Source organism: Equus asinus, chromosome 14 (genome assembly GCF_041296235.1).
Source record: "Equus asinus isolate D_3611 breed Donkey chromosome 14, EquAss-T2T_v2, whole genome shotgun sequence".
In the NCBI taxonomy this organism is placed as follows: Eukaryota; Metazoa; Chordata; class Mammalia; order Perissodactyla; family Equidae; genus Equus; species Equus asinus.
In genome coordinates, this window is record NC_091803.1 from 8864793 (window position 1) to 8884428 (window position 19636).

Consider the following 19636-nt stretch of genomic DNA (forward strand, 5'->3'; position numbering starts at 1 on the left):
GCATCTACACAACTGTATATTATTATATTATTCAGCTTTCAAAAAGAAAGAAATCCTGCCTTTCCTGACAACATGGATGTACCTGGAGGACATTATGCTAAGTTAAATAAGCCAGACACAGAAAGGGAATTACTGCATCGTCTTACTTATATGTGGAATCTGAAAAACTCAAATTCATAGAAACAGACAGTAGAATGGTGGCTCCCAGGGAGCGGGGGTGTGAGAGGGGAACGAGGAGATGTTGATGAAAAGGTGCAAACTCTCAGTTAGGAGATAAATAAGCTATTGAGATCTAATATACAAAAAGATGACTATAGTTAATAATAATGTATTCTATACCTAAAAGTAAGTCATGGATAAAATGATTAGAAGATGCTATATCATGCAAACATTAAACACTGTAACTGTGAAAAGTGTGCCAACATGGGGGTGGTCCCATGGCCTTGTGGTAAGTTGGGCGTGCTCCACATCAGGGGTCTGCATTTGGTTCCCCGCTGCAGACCTACACCACTTGCCAATGGCCGTGCTGTGGTGGTGACCCACATACAAAACAGAGGAAGACTGGCACAGATGTTGGTTCAGGGCAAATCTCCTCAGCAAAGAAAAAACATTCTACCAACATGGAAAAACGGTTTCTGTAATTTGAAATGAGAAAACAAGCATAGAAAGCCACATCTAGGTTAAGACTACAGTGTAAATGATGGACACATAGGAAGAAGGACTGGGGGAAAACAGGAGACAATGAGGCAAAGATGGCTTCATGCGGTGGTGGGATTATTGAGGACTTACATGAGATTTAATCTTAAATTTAATGGCCCTCCCTCAGACAAATAGCAGAGACAAAAAGATTCAGCATACAAGGTTGAGAAAGCTTGTCCCTCATTATTCCCTTCATTGATCACATTCTTCTCAAATCATCTACAGTTGAGCTCCCTTTAGGTGGCCCCTGTGTCTTCTTTGAAAGCGTCAGGCAGTTTCCTGTGTCTCTGAAGAGAAAGGCTCAGAACTCCTTTGTGGAGGGGAGGCTCTAATCCCCCGTCCAACCCTCTGGCAGTTCCTGTCCATGGGAGCTGGGGCTGAGGGGAAATGGACCGCACAAAGAGAACTGTGTCCCCAGGAAGTGATGGGAGGGGGAAGAGTGAAAGGAAGGCAGGTGGTTCCAGCCCCTGAGAGCCCTGCAGCTCACAGCTGCATACGGCCCCTCCCAAGGGGGTGTGAGGGCACTATCTGTTTGTCCATCTGTGCCCCATCCACTAGAACAGACTTCTCCTCTATCCCTCAGGAACAGCCTATGGTCCTGACCACACGCAACCTATCAGACAGAGTGGAGGTTCATGAGAAGAAGTCTCTGGAAGCCCAGTGTCCTAGTCGATGGACCCAAAGCATGGTAGCATTCCCTCATGCTCCCTGATGGGGCCGGATCCAGGCAGGCTGCCCCACACGGCCTCCACATCAGATTCTTTCTCAATCGACTGCAGCCTGGCTTCTGTGCCACTGCACAGAAAGTGCTCTTGCTAAAGGAGGGTGCCCGACATCCTAAGGAGCAAACCCGAGAGCTCCTCCATCCCACTGCATCCCCGAGGAAACACTCCCTCCTCCAGGAGCCTTTCTCTTCCCCATCCATCTCTTCCTCCTCTCTAATAACTTCCAATCTGTGTCGCTAGCTCAGCCTCTACTCCTTACCCTTCAGTGCTGGAAGCCTTCTCCAAGGTCTGTCTTCTGCCCTCTTCTCTCCTCACTATTTACTCCCCTGGGAGGCAGCATCTGTTCCCAAGACTTTCACTCTCGACTATACACTGTTATGTCCGGTCCCCAAAAGTCTACTGAGTTCCAGATCTATTTTTCTACAGCCTAATGAAAAGCACCTTTAATGACTGCTTACCATGCCTGCGACTGTGCTAAGACAATATCCAAGACCATCTAACAAGAAACTGAATCTCAGAGAAGGTTGATAAGTTGTCCAAAGTCATCCAGTTACTATTTGGGGAAGCAGGGACGTGAGCTCACATCCCTGTGACTTTGAAGCCTGTGCCAGAAGCACTACACTCTACCGCAGCCCTAAAAGCAGATACACTCTCTACCTCCTCCTCGCTTCCCCCTCCCACCCAGCCCTAGCCTATTCCTCCTCTGGGACTCCCCGATCTGGGCTGAGAACATCAGCAGCAGCTCTTTGGCCTGTGGAGTCATGCTCGACTCCCTCTAGCTCACTCCATCCATCGAATCAAGCCCCAAATCCAGTCAATTCTCCTTACACGTCTCCCCACCTGTGTCTGCTGCCCACAGCTCCCCAAGCGGCATTCATCACCTCCTCCCCCAACTCCACAAAATCCTGCATCACTCACTCTCCACCTGTCCTCCAGCCTCTCCCACACCACTGCCCTGGAAGCAGATCAGACTCCAGCAGCCCCACATGCTCTCAGCAGTTAAAGCCTCCCCCTGCCCCCCCCTTCGCCATGGAACCTTTCCTGCCACCCATCCCCAGTCTACCTGGTAAATTCCCCTGCCACCGCCTTCTCTCTCGTGTGTTCCACCCTGGGAGACTTACCAATTCCCCTTTTGCTACTCTCACAGCACTTTCTGTTTGCATTCACTTATGGATTTAAGTATTGACTATGGGTACCTACCATGTGCCAGGCACTGCCCCAGGGATGGAAATAAAATGGTGAGCAAGATAAAGGCAGCCTGGAACACACACAGTGCTGGGATACAGTCTGGCGCAGCTAGTTCTTTTAAGCTTTTTCTGCCACAAGAGTGTCATCCCCCCAAACATTATCCCCTGCACAGGCTCCTGCAGGAGAACTGTGGCCAAGTGAGGCCCCACTATCCATGCAGGAAGAGCCATCCTTGCACAGGATGTTGCAGGAAACCTGCCGCCAGCTGAGGCCCCACTATCCATGCAGGGAGAGCCATCCTTGGAAAGGCTACTGCAGGACACCGGCAGTTGGCTGAGGCCACACCATCTGAGCAGGGATAGCCATCCCCTGCACAGGCTCCTGCAGGAGATCTGCAGCCGAATGAGGCCCTACTATCCATGCAAGGAGAGCCATCCTTGCAGAGCCTCCTGTAGGAGACTTGCAGGGGCCTGAAATCCCACCTTCTGTGCAGGGAGAGCTATCCTTGAACAGGCTCCAGCAGGAAACCTGCCACAGGCTAGCCACCACCATCCAAGCAAGGAGAGTCTTCTCCTGCAGACTCTGGCAAGAGACCTGCAGCTGGCTGAGTCGCAACTAACTGAGCAGGGAGAGCCATCCCCTGCACTGGTTCCTGCAGGAGACATGCAAGCAGCTGAGGACCCATCCTCCATGTAGGGAGAGCCATCCTTGCACAAGCTCCTGCAGGAGATCTGCAGCCGAACGTGACCCCACCCTCCATGCAAGGAGAGCCATCCTTGCACAGGCTCTTGCAGCAGATCTGCGGGGAAATGAGGCCTCACCATCCATGCTGGGAGAGCCATACCCTGCACAGCCTCCTGCAGGAGACCTTCTGCCAGCTGAGGCCCAACCATCACAGCCAGGGGACCCCTCCCCTACACAAGTTCCTGCAGGAGACCTGCCACCGACTGAGGCACCACCATCGGAGCAAGGAGAGTCATCCCCTGCACAGACTCTGGGAGGAGACCTGCAGCTGGCTGAGTCCCAACTAACGGAGCAGGGAGAGCCATGCCCTCCTCTGGCTCCTGCCCGGGCCCTGGAGCCAGCAGAAGCCATAGCCAAGGAGCAGAGAGAGCCATCCTCTGCTCTGGCTCCTGCTGGGGCTGTGGAGCCGGATGAAGACATAGCCGTGGAGCTGGGAGAGCCATCCCCTGCTACAGCACCTGCTGAGCTCTGGAGCCGGCTGAAGACATGGCCATGAAGACCAGGGAAAGCCACCCTCTGCTCCAGCTCCTGCCAGTACCCGGGAGAAGGCTGAAGGTGCGGCAAGGGAGCAGGGAGAGCCACCCCCTGCTACGGCTTCTGCTGGGGCTGTGCACCCAGCTGAAGCCGTGGCCACAGACCAGGGAGAGACATCCCCCACTCCCCCACCTGCTGGGGCTGTGGAGTCAGCTGAAACCTTGGCTGCAGAGCAGGGACAGCCATCCCCTGTCTGGGTCTTGCTGGAGCTTTGGAGCCAGCTGAAGATGCAGCCGTCAAGCATGGAGATCCATCTCCAGTTCCGGCTCATGCCAGGACCCAGGAGCTGGCTGAAGTTGCAACCAGGGAGCACGGAGAGCCATCCCCTGCAACGGCTCCTGCTGGGGCTGTGGAGCCAGCTGAAGACACAGCCGGGAAGTGGGGAGAGCCTTCTTCTGCTGCGGCTCCTGCCTGGTCCCTAGAGCTGGCTGAAGTGGCGGCCTCGGACCAGGGAGAGCAACCCCCTGTTGAGTCTCCTGCTAGGACCCTGGAGCCGGCCGAAGATGCGGCCACAGAGCAGGCAGATCCACCACCTGCTCAGGTGACTGCCAGGGCAAAGGAGCTGGTGGAAGCCACGGCAGCGGACGAGGGAGAGCAATCCCCTCCTCTGGCTCCTGCTGGGGCTGTGGAGCCGGCTGAAGATGTGGCCGTGGACCAGGGAGAGCCATCCCCTGTTGCAGCTCCTGCCAGGGCCCTGGAGCGGCCAGAAGTGGTGGTCTTGGATCAAGGAGAGCCATCCCATGCTACGCCTCCTGCTGGGGATGTGGACCTGAGTGAATACGCGGCCATGAAGCATGGAGAGCCATCCACTGCTCTGGCTCATGCAAGGGCCCTGGTGCCATTGGAAGTCATGATCAGGAAGCAGGGAGAGTCATGCCTGCTCTGGGTCCTGCTGGCACTTGTGGGGCCAGCTGAAGCTGCAGCCTCAGACCAGGGAGAGCCATCCCCTCCCCTGGTTCCTGCTGGGGCTGTGGAGTCAGCAGTAGCCTTGCCTGTGGATCAGGGACAGCCATCCCCTGCTCTGGCTCCTGCTTGGGCCCTGAAGCAGCCTGAAGCCATGGACTCAGACCAGGGAGGGACATGCCCTGCTATGCCTCCTGCTGGGACTGTGGAGTCAGCTGAAGCTGTTGCTGCAGAGCAGGGAGAGTCAACCCCTGCTCTGGCTCCTGCAGTGGCCCTGGAGCCTGCTGAAGTCTCTTCCACGGAGCAGGGAGAGATATCCCCTGCTCCGACTCCTGCCAGGCCCCTGGAGCCTACTCCCGCCCAGCCCTTTGGGGAACCCTTCCCGTGCTAAGTCTGGGCAGGAGCTCCACGGGGTAGCGGCCCATGGGTTGACAGGCGCTAGAGGGATTGATAGGTCTAGACACCTGAAGACACCCTTAGCAAGTAGGTACTAGAACGACCCGCACTGCACACATGGGGGCATGGGGAGTCCCTGAGAGGCACATGGCTGTCCAGGGGGACATCACTGGCAAGAAGGAGGAGCCAGGTCTGACCAGCTCTGCGTCCCCAACGCTGGCCTCTGACTCGAGCCAGGCCTCCTCGGGGGCGGTGGGATGGGCTGTGTTGGTGCAAGTGTGGATGGCTGTGGTGGTGGGATGGAGGGTGAGCCGTCAGCGGCCCAGGGGGCCCTTAGGGAGGTCTCGTGTGAGCAGGAAGCCTAGGGAAGGGGACCCCAGGCAGTGACCTCACTGGGCCCAAGAGAACTTGGAACCCTGGTCTCTAGGCACCCAGCTCCTAGAGACAGCCCCCAACAGCTCACTCGTCTAGCACTCGTCTAGAAGGAGCAGCATGTTTCTCTGCTGTCTGCCTATCTGCCGGGGCCGCAGCCTCAGCAGAGCCCGCAAGGAGCGCCCTGGACGCAAAGGCGGGCTCCTGTCCCGCTCAAGACGTCTCTGGACGTTCGTGCGGAGGGACACAAAGGTAACACAGGGACGCCCGGGGTGGGCCAATCCAGGCCAGGCCACCACTGTGGTCCCACTTGGACAGCCCTACGTCCCCTCCCTGGGGGTGTGTGTGTGTGTGTGTGTTAGTGTGTGTGTGCATGTGTGTGTGTGTGTGGAAGGGTGGTTTGTGTGAGTGGACCACCGCGAGGAGGAGCAGGCTGATGAGGGGTTAGAAGCCTGGTGGGCCGGGCCCATTCCCACCCCAGCTCATGGCTGATCGGGTGGGACGTGGAGTGACGGGAAGCACCGTCTGCCCGAGGTTTCTCCCGAGCCCCTGAGGTCTATCTGTTTCATCCCGGGGAGAATTCTGCACAGACACAGGGTGGTGCCTGATGTGGGAGCATTAGGGGCAGAGGGCAGAAGAAAGAGCAGGGGCAGCTGAGCAGGGCTCTGATGCTTTTGGGCTGACTGTTGGTCACTGTCTTTGCAGAGGTCCACTCGGGACACGGAGTCCAGCTCCCCGAGGGAGGAGAAGCTGGGCAGGAACAGCGTAGTGGCAGGCGTGGGGAAAAGGCTGCCGTCCTCAGGGACTGTTGGACAAGGATCAGAGCCAGCACAGGCCCCAGCCCGTGTGCGGGGAGCACAATCACATCCAGCAGCTCCTGCACAAGGGCAGGAGACAAGCGACGCCCCAGGACGGGAGCAGGGAGAGCCAGCCCCTCCTCAGGCTCAGGCAGGAGGCATGCAGCTGGCTCTCATGGAACCAGCTGAGCATGGAGAGCCATCCCCTGCTCAGGCTCCTGCCAGTGCTCTGGGGCAGGCTGAAGTTGTCGCCAGGGAGCAGGGAGAGCCATCCCCTGCTCAGGCTCCTGCCAGTGCCCCGGGGCAGGCTGAAGTGGTCGCCAGGGAGCAGGGAGAGCCATCGCCTGCTCTGGCTCCTGCCAGTGCCCCGGGGCAGGCTGAAGTGGTCGCCAGGGAGCAGGGAGAGCCAGCCCCTGCTCCAGAGCCTCCTGGAGCCCTGGAGCCCTCTCAGGCCCCAGCATTGTCCCCGGGAGAGCTCACTCTCCAACCCCCATCATCCCCAGCTCCTGAGCCATCCCTTCCACCTGCTCCCTCACCAGGACCTCCCTTCCTCTCCCTGCTTCCCCTGTATGTCTGTGTAGCCGTTTATGTTGCTGGTTTTCTTGTCTTTTTTTGGTGTTTATGTAAATTGTAAAATAAATTTATTTATATTTTAAGAACTCTGCATTTTCTCCTTTTCAATTGTACAATTCCTGAGGGTTAAGTACAGTCCCAATGCTCGGCCCCCATCACCATTGTCCGCTTGCTGAACATTCCCTTCACCACAAGGGAAGCCTTTTCCCAAAGCGCTCATACCTCATTCCTCCTTCCCTCCCTGACAACGCCTATTCTGTGTTCTGGCAGGTTTTGGTCAATCTTTTCTGGATGTATCCAATAAGCGGTGTCATGCAATAGGTGGCCATCCTAGTCTGCTTCCATATTTTCAGAAGCACTGATCGATTTTTCATTTCTCTTTCTACTTGAATAGCATTTTTCCCAGCTGATAGGAAAGTCCCAATGGCTTATGGATTAGATGCTTCAAATGAAGCCCTTTTAGTAAACATGTGCATTATGTCAGGCTACAGACCGCTCTTCTAAGGGGGACACCAGAGCCACAAGCCACACAGGAAGTGCCTGGTTCTTCCTGTGGCCAAAACACAAACAAGAAAAAGGGAGACAGCTGGAAAGACAAACCAGAACCTCGAAAGCATTCCTCCTAAACCAAGGTGAGAGAAAGGTGCAACCTCCCTCTGGACCAAAGAACTCCCGAAAGTCGTTGTTTTCAAGGGACAGAGAGTAAACACATGCAATTCCCCCGAGAGGCGATACATAGGGACGGCATATGTCCAAGATGCTCGACCTCCCCCTAGAGGACACGTGCAAACGTAAACACCATGGAGACGGCATTTGGTCACCAGCAGACTGGCAGGTTTCTGGTATGGTTGCGACCAGCCCTGGTGAGAATTTGGGGAAGCAGAGGCCCCCGCAGATCCCTAGAGAGCAGGGGGAAAGGACACTGCTCTCTGGGAGAATAGCCTGCAGGACCCTTCCAAGTTCCCCAGGACCCCACCTTTGCTGGCAGTGCGAATGCCAGGAGTGTGGCCCACAGGTCTTGCCCAAGGTTTCCAAGATATCTTTTCAAGAGTAGTCATGACAGCACTGGTTGCAATGGCTGGGAGCTGGGAACACAACTCAGGTTCATGGAGAGGCAATGGGACCCATGCGGCCCATCCGTCAGAACACGGATATGTGACATCAACAGGGAGACAGACATCTATGAAAATGAATGTGCGTGTGAGAGAGAGACAGACAGAAGGAGACAGAATGAGAGCAACCGCGCCAGGGAGATATGCACCAAACTGTTCACGGGGCTCGCGACTTTCCAGTCTCTCATCTGCTCCTGGCGGGATGTCGAAAGTTCTTAGAATGTGCGTGTCTTCCTTTCCTAATTCTAAAAAGGTGAATATCACAGCTTAAATGAAATCCATTGATGATTCATCTTTGGAATAAAGTACATTCTTTAGTTTCTATTTTTGAAGATTTCTATTCCAAGACAATGAACGTTTATTGTAGTAAAAGAATGAATTTTAAGAGACTGAAGAATTAAGGAAGTGGCAACTCAGGAGTGCCCTTCACAGGTGGTCTTCGCCTTTCCAGTCCTTTCCCTTGGTGTCCACATGTGTGTGCGCGTGGGCGTGTGTGTGTGTGTGTGTGCCCGTGTGCCCGTGCGCGGGGGTGCATGTGTGGGGGGTGATGCATGTTCACACCTGTGCTGCGTGTGTGCACATGGATATGCCGGTGTGTGCATGAGAGTGCGTGCATCCTGTGGGTGCTGAGTGCGGAGGCCTGCAGGGCGTGTGCTCCTCTGGATCTGATTTCTCCACGGGCGGACCCTGGTCAGACAACACTCTTCCTCTCGGATATCCCGGCATCTGAATTTCCAAATGGCCCCGATGTGGAACGTGCCCCCTTTCTGACTTTCCTCTCCCCTCCTCACGCTGATGGGAACATCAGCCTCCCTCAATCTCTGATCCTGGAGGACATATCCCCAGAGGGGGAGATTCTGGTGCATGACATCAACACGGTGTTCCGTGGTTGGTCACTCTCTGACGTTCGAGGTCTCCTTCTCTGCTGTGAGCCTGTTTTGGGAACGTGGGGATGCAGAGAGCCTGGGGCAGAGAACTCAGGGAGGGATGGACAAGGACTGGCTGCTAGGATGCAGGTGAGGAAGGCACCAGGGGTGACCTGCCCAGCTGGAGGGCTCCCCTCCTGCCCTCCTGGTCCTGCTGCTGGCCTCATCCCTGGTCTCACCCTCCACCTCCCTAGCCCACTTTGGCCTCCCAATGCCCCTCCCGGCCTCTAACTCTCCTGAGCTGAGCAGCCTGACCTGCTGACCAGGACAGAGGATGAGGAGGGCCCACACACTCCTGCCTGCTCTCTCTCCCTCCAAACCCCATCCTCGAGGCAGGAAAGCACATCTAGGGCAGTGCACAGAGTCACGGGGACCACCTCAAACGTGCTCCATCCAGGGGTTGTTCTCAGCTGCATGCCCAGGACCCACTGGACCTCGTGTGAGCAGAAGGGACTTTGACAAGGTACGACGGAGGCCTCGTGGAAGGTGCCAAAGCTCTAAGCCTGGGGCTGGGGGCTTTAGAGAAGGTCATTGAGCTCAAAGCAGAGCTAGGGTCCTCTAGCAGTGACCCTTGCCTCAGGCTCTGTGCCAGCCCCTGGTCCACACAGCCAGCAGACTCTGCTTCTGGGAGGGAGGGGCTCTGCTTAGTAGGGACGAGGGAGAGAGCCCTGGGCACCTTGGCAAGGGACTGCCATTCGAGCCTCGCTTTCCTCCCCTGTGCACTGGGCTGGCAGCCGACCTGCCGTGGTGGTGTGAGACAAGTTCATGGAGGCTGCACTTGGAGTGGCTGCTCCTTCGAAGAGCTCCACAGCTACTAGCTCCCATGATGAGGAACCCCAGGAGGAGAACTGGGCCGGGGGCCTGGATCCCACCCAGACTGGCAGACCGTCATGGCACCGGATGGGGTGGAGAAAGTTATTCCAGAGGAACAAAGGAGTCAGAGCGAGTCGGGCATGCCTGGTGGGAGAACAGAGTGGGCAGAGGCCAAGGGCCCCAGGGGCTCTCCTGGGGGTGACATCAGCAGGATGGACTCCTGGGCACGAGCTTGGACCAGGCCTCTATTTGCCACATGAGCTGTCTCTCCCAATCCTCCTGGCAGCCCAGTGGGGCATGAGGGATTCTGGCCTTCAATTCACTGATGAGGAAAGCGAGGCTTAAAGAGACTGGGTCCCTCTGTGCCCAACAGAGGAGCAGAGCCAGGACTGGAAGCCAATGCCTGTTAGAGCCCATGGGCCCCCCTGACCAGGAACGACCTCTTTTCCCTAAAGTCCTGACAATCTTTGGTGCTGGTGCCCAGAGAGACCTCATCCTGCGGGGGGATAGGCTGGTCCTGGTCCTCGGAGAGCCCACAGTGTCTGTGGCTGGCCAACCTGGTCACCACCCCAGCCCCAGGCAAACGGGATGGCCCTGGGCCTCGAGTTCAGTGAGGGCTGGAGGCCGGAATGGGGCAGGCCCCAGGAGAGACAGGAGCCCTGAGCTCCAGGAGGTTGCAATGTGGGACACTGGGCAGAATGACCCCGGGCCGGAGAGACAGGGGTCCTGGGCGATGCTCAGCCTCTCTCTAGCTGGCGACTGCAGGGGAGGTCCTGAGCCTCAGCTTCCCCATCTGCGCAATGAGGAAATGACTGGGCCTCCGGATGGGCTCTTGGGAGACTCCGCTGAGGAAGGACTTGCGGATCTCTTGCCTGGTGTCCGGAGCGCATTGGGAACCACCTGCCAGGCTGTCACAGTGGTCCTCCTGGGTGCAGGGTCCGGGGAGTCCCTCCTCGGCTTCCCTCCTGCTGCCCTGTCCCCAGGAATAGCCAGCATTCCTTGAGGCAGAGTTGAAGAAGATCCAGGCGACTCTGTGTTGCAGGTGACAGGGGCTCAGAGCCAGAAGGACAGCTGGACACGTTCCATGCCGCCGTCCAGGGCCTGCCCTGTGACACCAGAGCCCACCAGAAATCAAGTCTCCTCCTCGGTGGATCCCAGCTGCTGTGGCTTTAGGCACTCCCTCACTCATTCACTGAGGCTTTCATTCCCTCCTTCCTTCCTTCACTCACTCACTCACTCACTCACTCACTCAGTCATTCATTCATTTCTACTCTCACTCATACTTTTCACTCATTCAGCCCAAATCCTCTGGTCCCTGCTGTGCACCCAGCAATGTGACCTCACCAGTGAGTGTGACCGGGCGTGACCCTTGTCCCCGTGGTTCACATCTGCTGTGTGACATGGAAGACGGCCATCTCTCGGGTGAGGGGGAGTGATGAGCACCAGCAATCCGCTTCTGAACAGAGAGGCCAGTCATGCACAGGAAAGAATGGAGAGAACACGTGCATGGCTCCTCTGCTAGAACAGGAAAAGAAGGAAAAGTTAGGACAAAGAAATATGCCCTGTGTTGAACAAAACATGGGCTCTGATTACAAGTGTGCACTGATTCCTAAAACCAACAAAGAAGAAATCCAGTGTATTGGGGCTTGGTGACACCATTTTTCTGACCAACAATGGCATTTGAGGAAACATCTTCTAGGGCTCACACTTTTCCTAAGGCCTCTTTCACCTCCTAGCACTTCAATCTTCCTCCTTGGAAGCCTCTGTCCTGGCCCCTCCTCATCCAATGGCTCCTCTGCTGTTTGGGGGCCTGCCCTGCGAGGTCACCCTCATCCATCCAGGACTGTCCGCGTCATTGGGACAGGCTGCCCGCATTCCCCCCGGGCCTCATGAGCTCCTGCTTCTTTTGCAAGGCTGGCACTTTCACTTAGGATCACTTGGCGTCTTTCTTTGCAGTGGTTTGCATCGTCATACACTGGGTCCCGCCTGATGACTCCCTGAGGGAGGCCATTTGTCAGCATCTTCCAGGCGAGGAAGCTCAAGTCCAGAAGGCTGTACAGCCTGTCCAGAGACACAGCCAGTGTGGCGTCTCAGCAGAGTTTGGTACCCATGCAGAGGAGGATGGAGGGGAAATTGTTTGCAGGTCTTCCCAGGAAGCGAGAGGGAGGACGCAGGGAGTGAGCCTGGAGGATTAAAGCCTTAGCGGGGTCTGAAGAACCAGCACCACTGTGGTGAGCATCACTCTGTCCCAGCAGGAGACCAGGTCCTCCCTAGACTGGCTCGGTCCCCTCAGGTGGAGGGAACACCCCAGGGCATTCCTGCACAAGGCCGCACAGCCTTGCAGGAGAGGGAGGGCCCATGGGGCAGGAGAGTCCTCAGGCAGGGAGGAGGGATGCAGGCACTGCAGGGGGCCGCTATCAGTCTCCTGGGCACTGGCTCCCAGCTGCAGGGGCACTCAGGTGGGCTGAGGGAACAGGAGTGCGACCACAGCAGTGTCTGCGGCTGGGCTCTCCACAAAGGTCCCGCCCTTCTGCCCAGAGAAAGACTCATCTGCATGGCATTTGTCCTTCCAACACAAAGTGGGGTCCAAGACCACCCCTCCACCCCACCCGCCCGATTCCTTTCCACTCATCTCAAGTGACAAGCAATTCGGAATATTTGATTGGTGTTGGATGCCCAGATACAGTGGTTTTTGGGGCCCACGTTGTAACCTTGCTGGCATTTTCAAGATCTCAGGATTTTGATGCAAAACAGGAAAATGCTGAGGACCCCAGAGAGCTTTCTGGAAGCAAAAAGCTTTGCAGTACTGCCTTCCCACCAGCTCTTCTCAAAATCCTCCAGGCCCTGGAGTCTCCATCTTGGGTGCTCAGATTGCTGGAAGTATGTGCCTTCCAAACGTCCTCAGGGTGGGCTGGCAGGACACACGGAATGGTGGAGCAAGGAATTCAGCAAATCCGCCTCCCGCACAGCAATGACCACACTGGAGAAGCTGGCAGAAAACCACCAGGTCAGCACTCTGCCAAGAGACCGAAGGCACACAGCCCACCGAGGAGCATCTGAGGCTGAGGGAGACCAATGAGAGTCTGTGGGGTTTTCACCCAGGGCAGCTCCCAGCCCCACACCCTCAGTGTCAGGGCCCTGTGACAAGGGCAAGCCTGAAGGCGGCTGCTTCCCTGTCAGAAGTTGCCTACTTGGTTTCTGCACAGGTGGGGAATCCCCAGCCCCTGAGTGTTTCCGGAAACTGTAGCCATCTCAGCGGCAAGCTGCCATGGAAGGTCAACTTCGCAGCTGCCTGAGGTTGGATCCAGAACAGAGCCACAAACTAGCCAGAAAGTGGAGAGGGAGAACCAGGCAGTGAGACAGACGCAAGGACTTGATGGGCTCCACGCATCCCTGGGGGTCTGGACGGTTGTGCGCACGTGCAGGCCTGTACACACTCAGGAGAGACCAGGCAGGTGTGCATTGTGGGGAGGGTTAGAGACCTGCCACCAGCCCAGGCCCTGGCCCCAGGCCTTGCTGCCTCCCAGAGGGTCCCAGCTGACTGAGGGGCAAAGCCCAGCCCTGTGGGGTCCCTGTCCTCTCTGGGGCTCACATGCAGAGAGGCCTTCCCACCTGGAAACTTCTCCCTGGCCTTCTTCAGAGGGTGAGCCGAGGGGCTCTGAAGGTAGAGAAGGTGGGGAGCAGGGAGGAGAGACTCCTGAGGCCTCAGCCCTCCTGGGACAGGAAGAGAAGGAGCTGGGAGTGGGGAGGGGGACCCTGCTTTCTCTGCCCTCAGTCCCCCTCCGTGTACACCTCCCTCTGAGGAGATGGAGTCCAGGAAAACCTGGAGAACAGAGCTGGTCCCGATGAGTAACACTCCCAGGGAGGAGGATCGGAGCTCAGCCCAGGATGAGCCCAGGGAGGAAGTGAGCCTTTCACCGCGGGACACTCCACTCACGGTCAGTGTGGCCCTGGCAGGCATGCATGTCACTGCCTGTCCGACACACCCCTGTGGAGCGGCTCAGTGGGCAGGGACTGGCCTCTGACCGACAGAGCACAGCACAAGTGATAGGCCAGCCCTCCAGATCTCATTCCCCAGGCTGTCCTTCCCACTTCCTCCCGCTCTTGTGTTCCCTCCTTCTCTCGCTCCCTTTGTTTCTCTCTCCCTCTCAGTCTCTCTTGCCCCTGGGCCTAGGGACCATGTATGGATGTCCTGAGCTCCCCTATGTAGAGGTCACATAGGGATGAACCAGGGGCATGCCCTGGACAACAGGGAGAAAGGAGCTCAGCTCTCAGTGAAGCTGATCATGACCACACCCACGGGAGTGATCTCCATAGCAAATCTCACCCTAGCACAGCCTCAGTTGAGGCCACAGCCCCAACCTGCAAGACGCCAGGAGGCAGAGGCTCCAGTTCAGCAGTGCCAGCGTTCCTGCCCACAGAGATGGCAAGATCGTCAGTATTTGTATTTGAGAGGTGCAGGGTTGGGGTGCAATGGAGTCCAGGAGGAGCAGATCCCTCTCGCTGCCTCCCAGGCCCCGGGTCTGGCCTGCCCTCCTCCCTCCGCTCTCCTCCAGGTTCTCTGCAGCCATAGTGCCAGCCTTTCAAACCTCCTCTGGCAAACTCACTTTGGCCTGAGTGTCTCTGCACCAGCAGTGCCCTCTCCCTGGCACACTGCTCCTGGTATGTGCAGGGCTGGCTCCTCCTGTCACTATGCTCTCAGCCAATGTCACCCCGGGGAGGCCTTTGAGACCCTCCTACCCTGTGAGACCCCAGCCCTCCCTGCAGGACACTCTTTCTTGTCGTTCCAGTTCATGCTCTTCTCTTTCACACATCTTGGATGTGGTGCTTTTGCCCGTCTCCCTCCAGACTGAGCTCCTGTGGGGCAGGGACCACTGGGCACTTTTTAGCACCACCCCAGGGCCGACCAGGGCTCCTGGCCCAGGGTGAGGGCTTGGCATACAGCTGCTGAATGAGGAAACAGGGGGATCTTCGGTCCCTCCTTCCTGCTTTTGACCTGCTGCAATGGTGGAGACGAACGCTAGTAATAGGAGGTGCAAGCAGGTTCTGAGGCGAGGGGATGGCCAGCGTGACTTCCACATGACTCCTCTTTTGTCCAGTTGCTCCAGCACAGCTCAGTGGGCCCCCCTGACACTGGAGGTTCCCCCCAGTGGCCAGTACTTGACTGCAGCCACGCCAGGGACAGCACAAAACCACACATTCATCTCTATTGGGGCTTCTCAAGACGGTGGCTCTCTAGGTTCCCAGTGGGACCTACAACACCAAGGACAGTATGAGGGGCTTTGGAAGCCTCCTTCCGCCCGCCCATGTGTTCATTCATTGGCGTCATCTTCACTCACGAGGCATCCTTGCCTCAGCTAGGACAACGACTCCCCTCGACTTCCAAAAGAGCACCCCAACAAAAACCATCTTTCCTTCTACTTTGGCATTGCTGCATCGTGCTCTGGCATGTCCTTCTCTAGCCCGATGATCATCCACCAAAGCCCCTGAACCTCTCCCTAATGCACAGGCCTGCAAGGTCTGGGAAGCATTATCCCAGGGTCTTGGAGCATAGTGGGTCATTGATGGAGAACCAAGACCAACAGACACTTTGCAGTCATGTGGATCACTGACTTCAAGCATCCTAATTTATACAGGAGACACTGTGGCCTCACTCCTCTAGCCCCTGTCTACACTCGGGTGTGTGGGGTCATGGAAGGTCTAGATGCCCATAGAGGTTGGTAACTTTCCATTTGAAGATCCTACCCTTAATCCCACTGGGATAGCGACTTTTACCATGAAGGTAACACATATACAGGCTCTGGGGACTAGGATGTGGACATCTTTGGTGACAGCCATTACCAAGCCTACTCCATGGGAAAATTGATCATCACCAGGGTTGCAGTTAAGGAGCAGGGTAACCCTAGGGAGAGATGTGTCCTCAATAGACACTGCCAGGGGAGTGACAGAGACAGAAGTGCAGGGAGTGCCGTGGGGTAGCATCTTCCATAGTGTGGCCTGGGGAGGTTTCTCTGAGGAGGTGATTTAAATATTTTTTATTTAGATATTAATTTCCATACCAAAAAATTCAACATTTTAAAGTGTATAATTCACTCTGAATAGAGAACACAATGTTGAATGAGGAGAACAAAGTTGGAAACTACTTGACTTCAAGACTTACTAGAAAGCTACAGTAATCAAGACAGTGTGATATTGGTGAAAGAAATGACAAATCAATCAATAGAACAGAGTAGAGAGCCTAGAAATAAACCCACAGGAATATAGTCAACTGAGATTTGACAAACGAGCAAAGGCAATACACTGGAGCCAACATCGGCTCTTCAATCAATGCTGCTGGAACAATGGACATCCAGCTGCAAAAATATGAATCTGGACACAGATCTTACACCCTTCTCAAAAATTAACTCTATATAGATCATGCATCTAAATGTAAAACGCAATACTCCAAAACTCTTAGAAGATAACGTAGGAGAAAACCAAGATGACCTTGGGTATGTTGATGATTTTTTAGATATGACTGAAGGCACAATCCATGAGAAATGGATAAATTGGACTTCATTAAAAGTAAAAAGTTTCTGCTCTGTGAAAGATGATAAGAGATTGAGAAGACAAGTAACAGACTACAGTAAAATATTTGCAAAAACACATCTCATAAAGGAGTGATACAGGAAATGCATAGAGAACAGTTGAAACTCAATAATAAGGAAACAAACAACCTCATTAATCAATGAGTGAAAGATCTGAACAAACGCCTAAGTGGTTGCTAAGATTGATGGGGGCAGGAAGAGGGGTGACTCTGCAGAGCACAGAGGATTTTTCAGGCATTGAAAATACTCTGATGGTACCCTAAAGATGGACACATCTTATTCTCTTGTCCAGAGTTATAGAATGAACAAGACCAAGAGTGAACCCTAAGGTAAACTATGGACTTGGGGTCATTATGATGTGCTAATGTAGGCTTATCAATCATAACACATTTATCACTCTGGTGGGAGATGTTGAAAATGGGGGAAGCCGTGCATGTGTGGAGGCAGGGGGCATATGAATAATTTCTGTGCTTTCCCCTCAATTTTCCTGTGAACCTAAGACTGCTCTAAAAAATAATCTTAATTTTTAAAAAGCGTATAATTCAGTGGTTTTTAATATATTCACAAGGTTGTGCAATCATCGATGCTAATGGCAGAATATGTTCATTACCATAAAAAGGTTCCTCATGCCCATTAGCAGTCATACGCCATACTTCCTTCCCCGCAGCCACCGGCATTCTTTAATCTACTTTCTGTCTCTCTGGATTTGCCTATTATGGACATTTCCAATAAACGCAATCACACAACATGTGGTATTTTGGGTCTGGCTTCTTTCATTTTGCATAATGTTTTCAAGGTTCATCCATGTTGTACCAGGTATCAATACTTCATTCCTTTTTACAGCTGAATAATATTCCATTGTATTTATATATCACTTTTGTTGATCTATTCATCAGTGTAAACTGCCAAACTATTTTCCTGAGCAACTCTACCTTTTCGCATTCCCACTGGCAAGCAGTGAATGAGTGAGGGTTCCAACTTCTCCATAGCCTCACCAACACTTGGTATTATTTGGCTTTTTTATTATAGTCATCCTGGTGTGTGTAACGTGATATCTCATTGTGGTTTTGATTTGCATTTCCCTAACAACTGATAATGGGGAGCATCTTTACCTGTACTTATTGGCTATTTGTATATTAATCTGGAGAAATGCTTATGCAAATGCATTGCCCATTTATAATTGAGCTATTTGTATTTTTATTGTCGAGTTGCAAGAGTATACTATATATACTCAACGGTAGACCTTTATCAGATATGTAAAGATGTGCAAATATGTTCTCCCCTTCTGTGGGTTGTCTTTCCACTTCCTTGACCATGTCCGTTGGTGCACAAAAGTTTTACTTTTGATGAAGTTCAATTGACCTATCTTCCTTTTGGTCGCTTGTAATTTGGGTGTCATATGTAAGAAACCATTACCTAATCTGAGGCCATGAAGTTTAGTTGTACATTTTCTTCTAGGGGTTTTGTAGTTTTAGAGCCTACATTTACATTCCTGATCCAATTTGACTTAAGTTTTGCATATGGTGTGAGGTAGGGGGTCAACTTAATATTTCACATGTGGATATCCAGTTATCCCAACGCTGCTTGTTGAAAGACTATTCCTTTGTGATTTTCTTGCCATGTCAACTAATTCTAGAATCTGTGTGTGTTGGGTGTGGTTTGACTTACAGTTGCTTGGAATCATTCTTTATACAAAAGATTTTTTTTTCTGGCCTTGTGGACTTTCCAACAATACATATGTAGACTGGCCATTAGTGAAGAAATCATTTCATTTATTCTGACCAGTTTTCTCTTTGTTTGCTGTGGGTATGTAATTCCACACCCCGTTACTCCCTGATGGCTGGTAGGTCTCATTGCACCATCGTTCTGGACTGGATTATTGAAGTACCTTTAAAAGTAGTTTCTCTGCCTCTATTTTTGCCCCACAAATTTATCCTCAATGCAGCAACTGGAGTGATGTTTTAAAAGCAGAAGTCAAATTCGTTGTAAAATCACATCAGAGGCTTCCTATTACTCTCAGAGTAAAAGATAAGGTTCTTATCATGGCCTACAAGCCCAACTGAATCGGTCTCACCCTCTCTTTGACCTCATCTCTGGACACTCTTCCCCTGTATTAATCTCTCCAGTCCCTCTGCCCTCCATTATGTTCCTGGTGCATGCCAGGCACTCTTCTACCCAAAGACTTGAACTCTATGCTCCTTCAACCTGGAATTCTCTTCCACCTGATGATTTCACAGTTCATTTCCTTCATTATCTTTAATTCTGTGTTCAAATGTCACCTTGGTGAGGCTTGTCACAACCATGCCATTTAAAGTAAAACTATCCCCTAGTCCTGACACTCCTTAAACAACTTGTTCCACTTACATTTCTCCCCATAGCACTTATCATCTTTTAAAATAATATGTAATTATGTGAATCAGTGTTCAATCAGGACACAGAAACTGTGCAAAAGATTGAGCAGGAATAGTTTAGACAATGAAAAAATAGTATAAAAGTGTAAAGAGAACTATAGAGAATAGCCCAGAATTACAGTAGAGTAGCTAAGAAAGAAACAAATGTGGGAGAGGTCCACTTCTGCAAGGCTGCGTCCAGACTTTGTCGGAGAAGGTGTGGCTGCAGTTCAGGGATGGTGGAGGAGTTTGCTGGTTGCCAAGGGCCAGAGCTGGTCCATGGTCAGAGCAGCATTCAGCGGTAGGGAAATGTAGGCCGACGGTGGCAAGTGGCAAAGTTCTGTCCCCTCCCAGGTCCAGGTGGGCTGAGGATAGGACATCTACAGGACTCACCGGGATTCCACTTGTGGGGGTGCCACTCAATCCCCCTAGGAAGCTATCCAAGGGGATCCACTGATTCCATTGTTGATCACCCACTGTGGGTGAGTGCCTGTGGACATCCCCAAATTGTGCCACTGCTGGTTGTACACCAGGAGAAAGATAATGAAAAAACCTGGAAGCACCCTGGAACCAGGAAGGAAGCCCCTTTGCCCTAAGCATTCTGCTAACAAAGCTTAACCCCTTCCAGGTGCAAGAGAGAAATGCCTACTGGGTCCACCTCCATCATTGAAGAGCAAACAATGGAGGGCAACACATTGATCTTGTATTAAGGGGCAATCCATTGATAACTGGTATCATAATTCACTGACTTATTTTATTTTATGTTTTCCATGCTTTTATTTCCAACGTACCTCTATTGTTATATTCGTAGTAAGTTTTTTGAAGACAGCATATGGTTGTATCATGGTTTTTAATCTACTCTGCCAATCCCTGTCTT

At 53.3% G+C, this 19636-nt stretch overlaps 1 protein-coding gene and 1 long non-coding RNA gene across 38 annotated transcripts in view; one reads left to right on the forward strand and one right to left on the reverse strand.

The window, feature by feature from the left end:
- LOC139040147 (uncharacterized) overlaps positions 1–19636 on the forward strand; it is a 69590-nt gene that overhangs the window by 40075 nt on the left and 9879 nt on the right. The window lies entirely within an intron of this gene.
- The window catches only part of LOC106845821 (olfactory receptor 2AE1-like), a 205700-nt gene that overhangs the window by 35316 nt on the left and 150748 nt on the right, over positions 1–19636 (reverse strand). For 2 of the 37 annotated variants that reach the window (XM_070484253.1, XM_070484251.1), the window contains 2 exons: positions 11127–11300; positions 7027–10888 (listed from right to left, as the gene is read on the reverse strand). The exons of 33 other annotated variants lie outside the window; for them this stretch is intronic. In XM_070484253.1, the coding sequence (XP_070340354.1) occupies positions 11165–11300 (136 nt within the window). In that variant the 3' untranslated portion in view covers positions 7027–10888; positions 11127–11164. Of the gene's footprint in view, positions 1–7026; positions 10889–11126; positions 11301–19636 lie in introns of those variants that run through there. 2 more of the 37 variants (XM_070484252.1, XR_011494078.1) reach the window with 2 other exon arrangements.